Below are 16,982 nucleotides of genomic sequence, written 5' to 3'. Positions count from 1 at the left end.
GGCTGGCAGCGCCTCTCTGGCCACTTGGACCATAAACCACGCCTGGCAGCGCCTCTCTGGCCACCTGGTCCATAAACCACGGCTGGCAGCGCCTCTCTGACAACCCGGACCATAAACCACGGCTGGCAGCGCCTCTCTGGCTACCTGGACCATAAATCACGGCTGGCAGCTCCTCTCTGGCCACCTGGACCATAAACCACAGCCGCCATGCGCCTCTCTTGGCTACCTGGACCCTAAATCACGGCTGGCAGCGCCTCTCTGGCTACCTGGACCATAAACCACAGCTGGCAGCGCCTCTCTGGCTACCTGGACCATAAATCACGGCTGGCAGCTCCTCTCTGGCTACCTGGACCATAAACCACAGCCGCCACGCGCCTCTCTGGCTACCTGGACCATAAATCACGGCTGGCAGCGCCTCTCTGGCCACCTGGACCATAAACCACAGCCGCCACGCACCTCTGGCTACCTGAAACAAACCACGGCTGGCAGCGCCTCTCTGGCTACCTGGACCATAAACCACGGCTCGCAGCGCCTCTCTGGCTACCTGCACCATAAACCACGGCTGGCAGCGCCTCTCTGGCAACCCGGACCATAAACCACGGCTGGCAGCGCCTCTCTGGCCACTTGGACCATAAACCACGCCTGGCAGCGCCTCTCTGGCCACCTGGTCCATAAACCATGGCTGGCAGCGCTTCTCTGGCAACCCGGACCATAAACCACGCCTGGCAGCGCCTCTCCGGCCACCTGGTCCATAAACCACGGCTGGCAGCGCCTCTCTGGCCACCTGGTCCATAAACCACGCCTGGCAGCGCCTCTCCGGCCACCTGGTCCATAAACCACGGCTGGCAGCGCCTCTCTGGCAACCCGGACCATAAACCACGGCTGGCAGCGCCTCTCTGGCCACCTGGTCCATAAACCACGGCTGGCAGCGCCTCTCCGGCCACCTGTGCTTTTCAGGCGCCTTTTTTTTTTTTCTTCAATGTGGTTTCTGTCATGGAATTTGACATTCTCATTCACTTTGCTGGCATCAGGATATTGTGACAAATCTGCACGGTGTGCACGGGCTCTTGGAGAAAAATCCGCGCCCGCTTTACGTGATCACAATTGGTTACCAGGCAACGATGTCTCCGCGCTGTGAGTCCCGCGCACGCTCAGAGGCGGGGCTTCTATCTGTAAACATGTGACGTCACCAAGATGACCCCGCCCTTTCCGCAGGTCCCGGAAGTGTCGCGGCAGGAGCAGGAGCGGCCTCGGATCAGCGGCGGAGACAGCCCCGGCCTCGCCGTAACCTCGGAGCCGCCATGGAGCGCAGAATGTCCGGACGCCTGTGCGGGCCTCACCCCCGGGAGGAGAATGGACGCTTCCAGCTGCCCGGACACGGCTTCATGGAGTTCCCGGTGAGTGAGGAGGAGGCCGCGGCGTCAGGGAGGAGAGAGCGAGCGATATAAAGACTCTATCACAGGCCTGGAATCATTGTCTCCTGTCAGAGTAATAGCAATAAAGCTTTTTCTGTTTTATTTATCCCTGGGAAAGCTGGGTGGTAACCAATATGGCGGCTGTCACGTGTCCCCATGCTGTCACGTGACTAGCCTCCTATACAGGTGCACTCGGGGCTGTGGTGTCAGCGTGTAGCGCTGCTGTGACCTCTGCCCTGCAGGGTGGGGGAAAGCTGAGTGACCACATCTCCATGATCCATCTGACCCTATCCTGATTGTAGTCACCACCCAGCTTTCCCAGGAGCAGGTGTTACTGCTGAAGGGCTGGATAGAGACGTGCGATCCGTCCCTGCACAGAACACGTCTCCTCCAGAGTCCAGTGGTGGCGGCTTTAGGCTATGTGCCCACTGGACTCTGTTGCCACAGAAAACCAGCGGATTTATCTGGATTTTCCAGATAAATCCGCAGGTTTTAGCAAGTACAGACACTCCCCACGTTATCCTATGGGACATGGGGAGTGCTGTGTCCATGCTGCGGAATATGCGGCTGCAGATGTCCCACAGCTGCACATAACTGCATGTCAATTATTCCTGCGGAAATCTCGGACCTCCACTATGGAGATAGAGGCCGGGACTTCCGCAGGTAAGTCGCACGAATGTCCGCAGGTTTCCCGCAGATATTTCGCTGGAGTCCCGCAGCAATGTATAGCTGCGGATTCCGGGGAGCAGCTGTGGGAAACCTGCAGATATATCCGCGGGTACATAGCCTTACACCACTCCATCCGAAGAGAAACATTGTGCTCGGTGACGTGCGGCTCGGCATTGGGCTCGGTGACGTGCGGCTCGGCATTGGGCTCGGTGACGTGCGGCTCGGCGACGTGCGGCTCGGCATTGGGCTCGGTGACGTGCGGCTCGGCATTGGGCTCGGTGACGTGCGGCTCAGCATTGGGCTCGGTGACGTGCGGCTCGGCATTGGGCTCGGTGACGTGCGGCTCGGCATTGGGCTCGGTGACGTGCGGCTCGGCATTGGGCTCGGTGACGTGCGGCTCGGCATTGGGCTCGGTGACGTGCGGCTCGGCATTGGGCTCGGTGACGTGCGGCTCGGCATTGGGCTCGGTGACGTGCGGCTGCAGCTGCTCGGCCATGAAGCTCCTGGCGGATGCAGTGTTTGTGCTGATGTTACCAGATGAGGTCTGGACTCTGCAGTTATGGGGTCAGCAGAGCGGTGGTGACTTTTCTGTCGTCTGCTCCTCAGCACTCGGCCCCCCGCTCTGTAACATTACAGGGTCTCCACTCCGTGGCTCAGTTACTGCGGTTCCTTCCACTTCTCAAAAATATCAGTCACAGGTGATAGAGAAGATTCAGGAGGAGAAATGTCATGAATGGACGTGTTACCCCGGAGGCTCCTATTACAGGATGCGCTGGTATCAGTGAGAGGACGGGCAATGGGACCAAATGAGAAACCTGTATTCAGTGATCACTTCTGTCCCAGGTGTTTTCTCCATATCGTGTACTGACCCGATGACTCAAAGTAGGACATTTCTTAAATTGTGTATGTTCTAGTCTGATAACTCAGGAATTTGCTGGATTATCAGGGTCCTTGTGTAGAATGTGACCAGCAGATCTAGTGTAAACATTGCATTGTGTGTCAACGCTCAGACAGCGAAAGTGCGAGGACCCCACCTCTATCACCTGGACTCTCAGCATCCTCTGATTATTCCCACCTCTATCACCTGGACTCTCAGCATCCTCTGATGATTGCAGCCACTCTCAGCTTTGGGCGATCCGTTATCAGTCATTTTGTTTTTCTGTTCCAGTTTCTACCCGGACATCCCCAGCTGAGCGAGCGGGTGAGAAAGCGGCTGTATTACGGATGGGAGGCGGAGTGCCCCATGGAGAACCTGTCCAGTCCGGTGGCCGGTGAGCACAGCCTCTGTACAAGGGTGCTTGGTTATCTGATATATAGAAAGATATTTTATAAATTATTTATTTATTTTTGTTCTACTTCATCTCTAACATTAAACGCTAAATGAAAACAAATCCTTCCGTTTTGTGTACGCAGCTCCTGTGATCCGTTCCATGCGTTCAGTCCCTGTGCGGCTGCCGTCCTATTTTACACCCCAGTCTCCCCCCCTTGTCTTGTGCGGAGTAGGCTGTAGACTTGGACACACAGTTTTGCATAAGAGCTGTGAACACAAAACTAGGAGATTTTTATGTATTTTTTTTTTTTAATCATATGATCAAATTAAGGAAAGTGTAGACTCTCATCCAGGAATGATGATCAGTGGTGGTGCTGTATGTAGGTGGCACATTGCAGGGGCGGTGTGAGTTTCCCTGCCCTACCTGCGCTGTGCTGATGCCCCTCTCCTCGGTGGTATGATTACTTCTGTCAGTCTATATTTAGTCCTGTGTGATCTCCTACCTCATCCCCGGGGGTCTCTGTCCCTTCTCATTTGTGTATCCCCCCTCTTACAGACATCGCTGTGGAACTGCTGCAGAAAGCTGCGCCCAGCCCCATCCGCCGCCTGCAGAAGAAATACGCAGCTCACGTGTCCAGGTGAGTCCCAGGTCCTCGTACGCCCGCCAGCAAAGTCTATATACATTGAAAGGAGAGAAGAACCTGCTCCCCAGAGCTTACACTCTAAAGCAGCAGCCTGATTTTTCCCATGCTGTTGTAGAACTACAACTCCCAGCGTTCCTTATTATTCGTAGTCGAGTTCATCAGTATTAGGTTCATGCCAGTGCTGGTGGAGTAGACTGAGTTGTCACATCAGCGATGACTTGCTCTCCGCAGGCAGCAGATATTATGTCACAAGGGCTGGGCTGTAAATACAGGACACTAGTGAGCGCAGCTCTGCAGCAGGAAGGTTTAGTCTGAGCCGCTCGTTATGTAACTTCCTCCCTGATTGTATTTATGTATATACTGCACAAGTCTCAGCATTGGAATCACACCATCAAGAAGGAAACGTCAAGGAATTACAGAAATCTCAGAATGGAGACGTCACTGATCTGAAAATGAGGGAAAATTGGGAACAAAATTTTCTCAACATTTCAATTTCACCAGTCTCTGAGCGATTTCTGCACTTTCAGCTCAGCTGCGATCAGTGACGTCATTAATGGTCGTCTGCGGAAGGTTCTGCCGCCTAATGCACATGGGCAAATCATCAAGATCCACTGCTGGCAGCTCCGGTGTAATCACAGACCAATGACGTCCCAGATGTGCTCAATGGAGACGAGTCCGGCGACGCTGCAGCCGCGGGGAGACGAGTCCGGCGACGCTGCAGCCGCGGGGAGACGAGTCCGGCGACGCTGCAGCCGCGGGGAGACGAGTCCGGCGACGCTGCAGCCGCGGGGAGACGAGTCCGGCGACGCTGCAGCCGCGGGGAGACGAGTCCGGGGCACACAGGCTGCTCACAGTAGGACTAGCAATATGCAGCCTGGATTTTCGGGTTGATAAATTGCTCCTAGGACACTTCCCATGGAATTGAATGGAGAGGAGCTCATGGGACTTAAGGAATAAGTCAAATGCTGTTTGTTCAGATCTTTTCCGTTCCCATAGATTTTAATGGGGAGAACTCGTAGGAAGTGCGGCCCCCTTTTCATTGGGAGAAAGTCAGTAAGTGACCCCCACACACCTAAAGTTCCCAGGCATACTGACCCCTACTAGTGCAAGATGCAAAGGAACCACAGTGGGATTAGTGGGGGGTACGAGTCCCGGGACCCCACTAATCCCAGCACTGCTGAAATGACTATATGCGCTATCCCTCCGCATGCATCGACCCTTCCCCGCTACCTCCGTGCTATGAGCAGCCGCTGGGGGACCCTTGTTTTCTGGACCTCCTGGGCCCCTGTTGTGGGTCTCGGCTCTATGACCCCCCCTCCCTCGTTGTACCCCTGCACTGCTCTCCGGCTCTTATATGATGTGATTGTAGAGATCTATGGTGTCCGCTGCACTGCTGACTGCTCCGTGTCTTTGTCACTAGGGAGGCCTGCATCTCTCCGTGCTCCATGATGTTGGCCTTGGTTTACATAGAACGGCTGCGACACCGGAACCCCGAGTACCTGCAGCAGATCTCCTCGTCCGACCTGTTCCTCATATCCATGGTGAGTGATGGGAGTCGCCGCAGTCACGACTTGCCCTCCGGGGTTTCTTCGGCTGCGGTGCCGGTTTTTGTCTGTTGATCTGCAGTCCCCGGGGGCAGGCGCTCATCCGTATGATCCAGGGTGTGACACAAGCATGTGCGGCCGTGCCGACTCATGTGCCAGGCAGTTGTCACATCATGGCAAGCGCATTAATCACACTGATCACATGGACGCAGCAGCTCGACACTGCGGCTGTAATACACAGGTTTTATTAACCCTTTCACAGCTTTTAACGTGGGAGAGACCCTTTTGACTTGATCAAGGCTGATCTCATGTAAGGATGTAGCACCGCGTCTGTTGAGGGTCCCCAGTGGGGTCTGAACATGTTTCCTGTTGAGGTCCTCCTATAAATGCCCTCGCATGCAGTATACCAGTAGTAAACGGGATAATGCACCAGACGACTATACGTATGTGACTGCCTGTTATGCACAGCGTGTGGCCGAGACCCCGCAGCTCTGTACACGGAGGAACCTCTGCTCCACGGATCAGTCACTTCAGTAGGAGCCGAGCTGCAGTACCTGGCAGCGGCCACTACACAGTGTAGGGCGCTGTGGTGTCCTGGCTTTGTGCTTTTTCGGCCACAAGCTGCAAACTGTTGATCGGGGGGGGTGACGGGCATCAGACCCCGAAAAAATCTGATATTAGGATAGGCCATAAACATCTATCCCTTTACCCGCTGTGCTGGCCATGATAATTTTTGTTAGACAGTTTCTTGTATTTCTTTTTTTAAAATTGGGCAAAAAAAAAGCAACTTTCATACCATTAATTTCCTGCCACTCTGGGGGTCTCTGGTGATGCCCGGCCCATCAGTCACCTGACTGCTCTAACCAGTCATTGACCATAAGCATGTGCATCACGTGATCACCAAGGCCAGTGATTGGCTGCAGTGGTCATGGGACTGACGGATGGGACATCATCATTTCCGATGCCTCTAATGACCTTTACAGAAGAGTTGGGGGATTTCAGGTATAATACAGTTGAGCAAATAGATTTGGCCACTAGGCAGGACCCCTGAAAATCACCTCTTCTCCGGCACACCTTGTGATTTCTAGGTACGGCGTGATGTCATCATTGTAGAGTGAGGCGGATGACAAAAATAGGAGGCGCTGGGGAAACAGTCAGGAAGGAGGAGGCTGTCACGGCTCCGGTCCAGCAGACGCAAGACTTCATGCTGGGCCTGCAAATAGGAAGCGCTGGGGAAACAGTCAGGAAGGAGGGTGTCAGGGTTCCCGTACAGCTGAAGAAGGACATCATGTAGAGTCTACAGATAGGAAGCGCTGGGGAAACAGTCAGGAAGGAGGCTGTCAGGGTTCCCGTGCAGCTGAAGCAGGACATCATGTAGAGTCTACAGATAGGAAGCGCTGGGGAAACAGTCAGGAAGGAGGAGGCTGTCAGGGCTCCCATATGGCATACACAGGACATCACACTGGGCCTATAGATGGGAAGCGCTGGGGAAACAGTCAGGAAGGAGGAGGCTCTCGTACGGCATACACAGGACATCAGGCCGGGTCTACAGATAGAAAGCGCTGGGGAAACAGTCAGAAAGGAGGAGGCTCTCAGGGCTCCCTTTCCGGCAGACACAGGACATCACACCGGGCCTACAGATAGGAGGTGTTGGGGAAACAGTCAGGAAGGAGGAGGTCTCGGGGCTCCCTTCCGGGAGACACAGGACATTGATCCGGCCGCTGTATCAGGTTTCTGCAAATCGATTCTCTCATCTCCAGTAATGGTTAATTCATTATTATAAGACATTTCCTGAACTTTTACCAAATTTTAGAAAGTTTCTAAAAACCTCTGATAAAGTGGTTTTCCCATCTGCCCCCCCCACCCCCATATACCAAATTCAAGCAGACGGCAACCCCCCCTCCCAGGCCAGACCACGCGGCAGTGCCCTCTAATCACTAGACATCGCTGACAATGTTAATGTGAAATATCTTCCATTTTTCTTCCATTACAGATGGTGGCCAGCAAGTATCTGTACGATGAAGGTGAAGAGGAAGAGGTGTTCAACGACGAGTGGGGAGCAGCCGGGAGACTGGACGTGCAGGCGGTGAACAATCTGGAGATGAATTTTCTCCGAGCGATCGTAAGTCCATTGTGCGAGGGGGTTTTGTTGTATTTGGACCATTGTACACAGTGGCCTAATAATCCACCTGAAGTGACCACTAGGTGGCGCTGACAGATTTATAAAACTTGTTTAGACTTGTCGTCCGCAGCCACCAGAGCTCCCCCTAGTGGTGATTGACTCATCTGAAATTGGAATTTTGTCATCTGGGATTTGGAGATTTGTCCCCTAGAAAGATGGATAATAATATTCAGTGCAGAAGGTTTTGCATTTCATAAAAATAATCTTTTGATACAAGAAAGTGTTTTGTTTTTTTTTTTTGTTTTATTTGCAGCCATTATCGTTACTTGCGTTCAGTTACCGTATTTTTCGTTTTATATGATGCACTGGATGCATGCACCCGAATTTAGAGGCGGAAAATAGGAAAAACTTTTTAATGTTAATATGAGGGTCTGTTTTATAATCCTAGTGCGTCTTAATCCTAATGCTCATCAGGGGGGAGCGGCGATGGTGGAGTGCATCAGGAAGGTCACAGGAAGCAGGGTCGGCGATGCTGCGGGCTCAGAGGAGGGGTTGTTATGGCTCAGGAGGGTCAGTAATGCTGCCTGCTAAGAAGAGGGGGTGTTCAGGAGGCTTGGCAATGCTGCGGGCTCAGAGGAGGGGGTGTTATGGCTCAGGAGGGTCAACAATGCTGCGGGCTCAGAGGAGAGGGTGTTGCGGCTCAGGAGGGTCTTCCATGCTGCGGGCTCAGAGGAGAGGGTGTTGCGGCTCAGGAGGGTCTTCCATGCTGCGGGCTCAGAGGAGAGGGTGTTGCGGCTCAGGAGGGTCTTCCATGCTGCGGGCTCAGAGGAGAGGGTGTTGTGGCTCAGGAGGGTCGGCAATGCTGCGGACTCAGAGGCGGGGGTGTTGCGGCTCAGGAGGGTCGGCAATGCTGCGGGCTCTGGGGTGTAGCGGCGAGCGCCATTGAATTTCCCGGATATTGCTTCCCAAGGCGATGGTGGTGGAGCTGGGTTATAGGAGACAGGGTCACAGGATATGCTCGGGGGTGTCGCGGCGGGCACCAATTTTCTGCGGGCGGGCTGCGGAGATGTCACAGCATGGGGTGTCTCTGCAGCAGCTGCATTGAGCTGACTGCCGGCTCCACAGAATTGCCCGCTGTTGACGAGATGGACTTCAAGAAAATGGCTGCGGAGGCGGCGTGTGCGCAGATAGGACCTCACGACCATTTTTTTGAAGTCCATTGTGTCAGTCTGTGCACGCGCCGCCTCTGTGGCCATTTTTCTTGAAGCTCATCACGTCAACTGCGGGCGATTCAATGGAGCAGTCAGTCAGCTCCATAAACCCGTCGCTGAGACACCCCTGTCCTGTGACATCTGTGCCGCCCGCAGATCTGTGCCGCCCGCCGCAACACCATCTAGCGCATCCTTTGACCCCGCTCCACCACCACCGCCCCGGTAAGCCATATTCGTTTTGTAAGATGCACCCCCATTTACAAAGCAAAAAATCCGCTAACTCTTTTTTTTTCTTTTTCTCAGGATTGGAGTTTGTACACTCACCCGGGGGAATTCTTTGCGGTGCTGCGGTGGCTGGAGGGCCGGTGAGTCACAGCCATTTCCGTGCTGCTTTTTTTCATGTCTTTATTTCTTTAGCAGATGATTAAAGCTTCTGTTTTTTGCAGAGTGGCGCAGCAGGAGGGGATGAAGCGCGGCTGGTTCACGTACTCGGACGCCGCGGCGCTGCTGGAGCAGGAGCTGTGGCAGAAAGCCTTCAGTGACTTCTGCCAGCAAGTAACCAAGGTTGGTTGGCTTCTGGGCCGGGTTCTGGGCTGCGCTGTCTGTGATGCGCCGGGCCGCGCTGTCTGTGATGCGCCGGGCCGCGCTGTCTGTGATGCGCCGGGCCGCGCTGTCTGTGATGCGCCGGGCCGCGCTGTCTGTGATGCGCCGGGCCGCGCTGTCTGTTCTGTGCTGATCCTCTTTTGTCTTCTTCCCCCGCAGCTGGCCTGTCTCTTGAGTCTGGTGTACCTCACTGGAGTTGCCACCTTCTTTGCCTCCGTTGCCGTGCTCCACAAGGCCACGGGCGAGATTAACGGCACAGCTCTTCTGCCCGCCCCTGTCATGGAGCTGCCGTCAGAGGTCTCAGTGCCTTTATTCGTCCCGGTTCCTCCCGTAGAGGTCGCCGGTCAGGCCGTTCCTCCGTGCTTCCAGGAAGAGGAGTCCGTGGAGCGGCGGTCAAGTGTCACGGCCACAGCGTTGTATATCTGGGGCTCGGTGCTCACCGCACTCACCTACAGTGATCCGGGGGGAGCTGCAAGCGAGGATCCGCAGCCCCCCGACCAGTCCTGTCCTTACTGCTCTAAACCAAAACCGTCATCCTGGCCCAAAACCTGCCGTCAGAAGAACGCCACCCGCTGCGGTGTACCCCAGCCCGTCGTCCGTGCCTTTCCTGGACTCCACCAATATGGCTTCCATGACTCACTGCTGCGCTCCAGCTGCCCCAACTCCTGCGTCCTCTCTCCAGGCGGCTCCGCAAACTCGGACTTGTCCAGAAACTTGGAGTTACAGATGTATTTTTGCAGAGGCAGCAGCTTTGACAGGTTACAAACTTTCATCGTTCCAGGCTAACCCCTGTACAAGGCGGCACGGGCCCGTCCCCCTCCGGTCAGGCCTGTGCCCTGGGCTCAGGACTTCCAATAATTTAACCTATTATATCTCACTCTTTTACTAGGACATTGCTCACATCCGTGCCCCGGGGCTGCTGCTTCTACAATTTATACGTTTAGCACGTTCTGCTTGCTGTCTGTGAATGCAAACATCCGTATTTACCTCCAGAGGCTGAAAACCTGCCCAGGTCTTATACTTATGACAGCTGCTGGTTTGTTACAATGTAGTCAGTCTAGATAACCTTCCCAGCTGCTGACAAGTCAATGATTTACCTGCACTGATGCAATGTATCTCACTGGGGGTCTGGAGCATTATTTAAGCTAAGGGTTTATCGATGATTCTTACATTAATGATATGGTAATCACTGTCCGATAAGTTGGGGGTCTGACGCCCGGCATCCCCACTAATAATAAGCTGTTGTTAACGCAGTGTAGGGTGCCAGAGCTGCGCTTCAGCTGTGACGTGAGCCTGCAGTACCTGAAAATGGCCACCACACAATGTATGGCGCTGTGCTGTCCACCTCCGGACCTGTAAATACCTGGTATATGGGGGGTGCGGAGCATCGGACCCCCAACAATCGGAAACTGGTGACCAATCCGACAAAATATGATCAAGGAAAACAATCATTTAATAAGTCCTGTAACTTTCTAATAGGCTTTTTATTTCTATTCCTTATTATCAGCTTCTCTGCAGCCTGTCGGTGAATGGAGACACGGAGCTGTCAGTCTGTTCCAATAGCACACAAAGCCCATTCGTTTTTATTGTATTTTTTTTTTAATCTGGACTGATACATTGTAGCAAATGATTAAGAATGGATATCCAAGACTTGGCTCTGCTAAATACCTGCCTGTCCTCGGTACCGATGTCGGACGGCTCAATCGGTCACGGGTCACTCTTGCCAGGGGTCTGCGGCTTTATTTGACCTCACGTCAGCAGAGCAGCTTCCTTGCTTCCGGCCTGCTCTATTGATGGGGCGTCTCTGCTGATGTCACGCTGATTGACCGCCGGCTCCCTGCCGCTTCACTGCGGGGAGCCGGCTGTCAGTCAGTATAACGTCAGCAGAGACACCCAGCGACTGAGCAGAAGAAAAGAAGCTTCTCCGTCAGCGTGACGTCCATGAAAGCCTCAGATTGGCCGACGGCAGCAGTCCGTGACCACTCTGTGCCGACAGCGATCAGCGCCAGGCAGGTTCTTGGCAAATAATTGTACATTTTTAGCCTCACAGCAAAAAGATGAGCAAAGTTCTGGATAAACCCTTTAATACAGGAGCCAGAAATGGGCTGTGGATGTATTCTGCTCAGACATCGTCCACCCTGGATGAAACTGTAACAGACCTTCAGCTGTACAAAATGAATACAGGATCGTCAGTGGCGTCTATCAGCCATAGGCGGCCATGTTTAGATTAAAAAATATCATTTTTTTTTTTGTTTTTAACCTGCTTTTGTTCAGGATAAAAAAAAATCCTGTTTTGCTTTGCTGTTTCGTGTATTTTTTTTTTTTTTCAGACCAGCAGATACCCTAAATGGAGAGGAAAATTATTATTTTTTTTTCCTATTTCCATTCACTGACACAAAGCACATCAGAGGGAATTTACGGTAAATACAAATGTATCAAAGTTGCAGAACTTCTTTTTTCCTGATGTATTTAGAGCCGCCGCTCGTTTTACCACTGATCGGAGGGTTTTGCGATATGGGATTGGGGCGTTGTATGTAAAAGGGCATAAAATTGGAGCTTTGTACAGTTTTGTGGCCCTAAAGATTCCGGCTTTCAACAACCGGTTTCCACATTTCCACATGTGGCTGATTTTACAATCCCGATTGCTGGAGTTTTTAGTGTTCGTGGCACACGGGACAAGCTCAGTCCTGAAGGCCGTGTCCTCTGCAGGGTTCGAATCGTGCTACAGCTTATATCAAAATAATTGCCCCCCCATAGGGGTACGGGGGTCGCTATGATAAAGCTGCAAAATAGCCGCCAGATCCTATCCCAAAATCTCCCACGGGAAGTATAGAAAAATGACTCCAATGGGATCTATCTAGGAAGGAAGGATAAGAACCTGCACAAGGAAGTACCGTATGTCTGTTACATACTGTTCAGTAACACTCCAGAGCTGCATTCATGATTCTGCTGCTCTGTATTGGAAAAAGTCAGCAAGCAGACAAAAGAATCATACCAAATCTGAGTTCCTATTATTACCAATTTCCCGTCATATAATTAGTCTACATTACCTGGTGTAAAGATTACTCTACCCAAAATGCAACCATGTGCTATGCTGGGAGATTTCAGCTCTAATACTTGCAGAATAGAGAGTGCAGCTCTGCAGCGTAATAAAGGATGTACCTCAGGATCAGTACAGGATAAGTAATGTATGTACACAATCACTATACCAGCAGAATAGTGAGTGCAGCTCTGTGGTATAATACAGGATAAGTAATGTATATACACAGTGACTGAACCAACAGAATGGCGAGTGCAGCTCTGGTATATAATATAGTAAGTAATGTACAAATTGACTCCAGCAGAATAGTGAGTGCAGCTCTGAAGTATAATACAGGATGTAAGTTAGGATCAGTTATGTTTGTACACATTAACTGCACCTGCAGAATAGTGAGTGCAGCTCTGTGGTATAATACAGGATAAGTAATGTATATACACAGTGACTGAACCAACAGAATAGTGAGTGCAGCTCTGTGGTATAATACAGGATAAGTAATGTATATACACAGTGACTGAACCAACAGAATGGTGAGTGCAGCTCTGGTATATAATATAGTAAGTAATGTACAAATTGACTAGCAGAATAGTGAGTGCAGCTCTGTGGTATAATACAGTACGTAATGTACAAATTGACTCCAGCAGAATAGTGAGTGCAGCTCTGTGGTATAATACAGGATAAGTAATGTATATACACAGTGACTCAACCAACAGAAAGGTGAGTGCAGCTCTAGGATATAATACAGTAAGCAATGTACAAATTGACTCCAGCAGAATAGTGAGTGCAGCTCTGAAGTATAATACAGGAGGTAAGTTAGGATCAGTAATGTGTGTACACATTAACTGCACCTGCAGAATAGTGAGTGCAGCTCTGGAGTATAACACAAGATAAGTAATGTATATACACAGTGACTCAACCAGCAGAATGGTGAGTGCAGCTCTGTGGTTTAATACAGTACGTAATGTACAAATTGACTCCAGCAGAATAGTGAGTGCAGCTCTGGGGTATAATACAGGATGTAACTTCAGATTAAAGTAAGGAAAGTAATGTAATTAAATTACTTTCTACGTAGATTAATTCTATAACAAACTATAAAGTTGGTGCTAGTTTGAGGAATCCTTTTAAAACACAATTTTAGAATAAGAAATGTACAGAACGGGGGGGACATTAGCTCTTATTAGGACTGACGTATACGTTTGCACTCTTTTCCCTTCGCATCTTATTTAATCACCCGCACATCCACATGGGAATCTTCGTTAATTTGGTTCAGAAGTCACATAACCTTAGAGGAGGATCTGTTACTAATGACCCCTCCGGGGTGCCATCCGCGGCTCTACACATAGAACACACCAGGTTATACGCTGCACCCGTCACTTGTCATTTTATCTTGTTAATTAATTTACTCCTATTGGTACAATATTTGCATGAAGTGACAAACATCACATTAATAACCACCGGGATTTGGTTTTTGGTAAAAAAAAAAAAACCCAACCCTATATTTCCGGTGTTTTTTTTTTTTTTTCTTTTGTACAAAACTTCAACTTCCATGTAACCTAATAAAGCAGATCTTGTTCTCACACATTCTCCTACGTGTGTGTTATTCATCCATACGTGCCCTCACCTGACTTCTTCCATACCAGACCTTACTCCTTAGAAGGTCCCCATACACCAGTCCCTGGAGACAGTCGAGACCACTCCAGCCGAGGTGTAACCGCACCTACAGCAGTCACTCGACAAGGATGCCTATGGGAGTACGTCTCTGGTACTCATTGTATATTTGAGTATTGTGGGCAGTAAAAGCAACCACAGGACCATGGGGATGATCAAAGAGAACAAAGATCCCCCTGGACAATCTAATCTATAAAGCTGAGTGTGTGTGTGTGTATGACCACTAAATCAATTTGCACTGTCACATTTACAATCACGAAATTTTGCACAGACCCCCCCATGTGACCCAGAGAACTCAGACTATGTTTTGATGGGAAAATTTAACCCTGCACTTTACAATTACTCTCCAAAATCCTGCCTTTATTAAACTGAATGGAGGTTGGAGCTACAGGCTATTAATGGCAGCTGTGAGTGGTTGCTATAGGAACAAAATAAACTGTTAGTACAAGAAGCTTATGTGTGAGGTAATATGATGTCGGTGGAGAGACGGGGAGAGAGAAGACTGGGGAAGAGAGCGAGACAGACACACACAGATGGAGACAGACAAAGAAAGGCACAGACAGACTGGGAGAGAGACCGTTACTACGCCGGGCAATGCCCAGGTACTACAGCTAGTAAAATTATAAGAATGCACAAGTCCATTGCCGAAAGAGCTGGACTGGCCGATTGTTGGCTTTGTACTCGTGCCCCACTGTCATCTATAACAATGCCGTATATTGCCTTTGACCCCCGGGAATCGTTCACCCAAACTTGTGATAGCAACCTGGTAGACTATACTATGCAATCTGATGAAGGGGTGGAACAAGACGTTGTCTCCCTCAAGGTGGTGACCTGGCCCCAAGCCTCATGGTGGGTAATGAATTTTACGTAATATTCCCATAACATGACTTGGAGGGATAATTAATTGCGGTCCCTGAAGGTAAAGCAAGTCTTGGGAACATCTCACCTCTGCATCAGCCTCCGGGATTGTGTCTGAGAGGCGACCTTCTGAAGCTGCGCCTCCACCACCCTGACTGCATCCTCCACCGAGACAGGGAATCTCCACTGTGAGGATGGAGAATTGTTTCCCCCTACTAATTGTAGTAACCTTACTGACTATCTGAGATAACAGATCACCTATTGTACCATCACCCATTCCCTGTAGACTGTGAGCCCTCGCGGGCAGGGTCCTCTCTCCTCCTGTAGACTGTGAGCCCTCGCGGGCAGGGTCCTCTCTCCTCCTGTAGACTGTGAGCCCTCGTGGGCAGGGTCCTCTCTCCTCCTGTAGACTGTGAGCCCTCGTGGGCAGGGTCCTCTCTCCTCCTGTAGACTGTGAGCCCTCGCGGGCAGGGTCCCCTCTCCTCCTGTAGACTGTGAGCCCTCGCGGGCAGGGTCCTCTCTCCTCCTATACCAGTCTGTCTTGTACTGTTAATGATTGTTGTACGTATACCCTCTCTCACTTGTGAAGCGCCATGGAATAAATGGCGCTATAATAATAACAGCCCGTGCCCCTCTACTTGGACCGGTCCACAGGCATAGTTGTAGCGCCAGGTCCCATGCATCGGCGGGGGCACCGGTCTCACCTGTCTGGCGAGCCTATGCACCCCATTCCATCCCTGGGGCTTGCCACAGCTGCCTCCTGCTTCCAGGCCACACACAGGCCTGGTTCACGCGCAGCCACGCCGCCTTTCTTAAACGACCAGTGTCCTATTACCTAGAAGTGACCCCTGAGGTCAGCAATCACTCTGAAGGTATTTAAGGCACTCACCCCTTAGGGGAGGTGCCTGAGCAACATTGCCAATCCATAGTGCATTACTAGGTCCCATACTAGTTACTATCTAGCCCTGTGTCTCGCGTTCTACTACCATTTACCTGTACCCGCTATCTGTGTCTCTTCCTAGAGCCTGCCGCAACGTCTGAATCACCACCTCCGTGCTGCCACGTCTAGGATACCACATCCTGTTGCCACATCTGTGATTCCTAATCCATGCCCTTACATCTGTGCACATCCGTTCTGGACTTTAGAGAATCTCCATTCCATAGGAGCCGATACCACTGTTCCCAGCAGTCGTGCATTTCGGCCCCCTGGGCCTGTACCTGACAGCCACTGTATAGGGGTTAGCTTCAGGGGAGTTTGGTGCATGAGCCAGTGGGTCCACTCTCAGATGCTCGCCACTTACAAGCGCATACAGATCGGCACCTTGGCCTAATTGCAGACTGACACCTGGGTCTACGAGGAGAAGGATTTGCCATTCCTGCAGACCCTTAAACATATGTTATATACTCGGGACACAGGACGGCCAAAATTCTCATACCCCAGGAGATGAGATATTCTACATTACCTTACATCGCCCCCAGGAGGCTTAGTCAGATAGTGGGACACCAGTACAAGGATTCTGCACGAGGTCCAGCACCCCAGAGCACTCAAGAGTTCAGAAAACTCCATTCCCAAGAAGACTGGGGCAGTATACCCGCACTATCCCATGGCAGTATGCCTCCACCATCCCATGGCAGTATGCCCGCACTATCCCATGGCAGTATGCCCGCACTATCCCATGGCAGTATGCCCGCACTATCCCATGGCAGTATGCCCGCACCATCCCATGGCAGTATGTCCACACTATCCCATAGCAGTATGCCCGCACTATCCCATGGCGGTATGCCCGCACTATCCCATGGCGGTATGCCCGCACTATCCCATGGCGGTATGCCCGCACTATCCCATGGCGGTATGCCCGCACCATCCCATGGCGGTATGCCTGCACCATCCCATGGCAGTATGCCCCCACCATCCCATGGCAGTATGCCCGCACCATCCCA

The 16,982-nt window shown here is 51.5% G+C and overlaps 1 protein-coding gene across 1 annotated transcript; it reads left to right on the top strand.

Annotated features, from left to right (window-relative positions):
* The first annotated feature begins 1,190 nt into the window (after positions 1–1,190).
* Positions 1,191–14,098, top strand: CNPPD1 (cyclin Pas1/PHO80 domain containing 1). Its single transcript, XM_075317093.1, has 8 exons — positions 1,191–1,397; positions 3,253–3,355; positions 3,911–3,992; positions 5,419–5,539; positions 7,536–7,664; positions 9,179–9,240; positions 9,322–9,439; positions 9,638–14,098. Exons 1-8 carry the CDS (start codon positions 1,302–1,304, stop codon positions 10,262–10,264), a joined length of 1,338 nt encoding a protein of 445 aa, XP_075173208.1. The 5' UTR covers positions 1,191–1,301; the 3' UTR covers positions 10,265–14,098.
* Positions 14,099–16,982: the final 2,884 nt, after the last annotated feature.

Source organism: Anomaloglossus baeobatrachus, chromosome 7 (genome assembly GCF_048569485.1).
Source record: "Anomaloglossus baeobatrachus isolate aAnoBae1 chromosome 7, aAnoBae1.hap1, whole genome shotgun sequence".
Taxonomy (NCBI): Eukaryota; Metazoa; Chordata; class Amphibia; order Anura; family Aromobatidae; genus Anomaloglossus; species Anomaloglossus baeobatrachus.
Note: the sequence above shows the minus strand (reverse complement) of the source record. Positions and strands in the feature narration are given on the sequence as shown.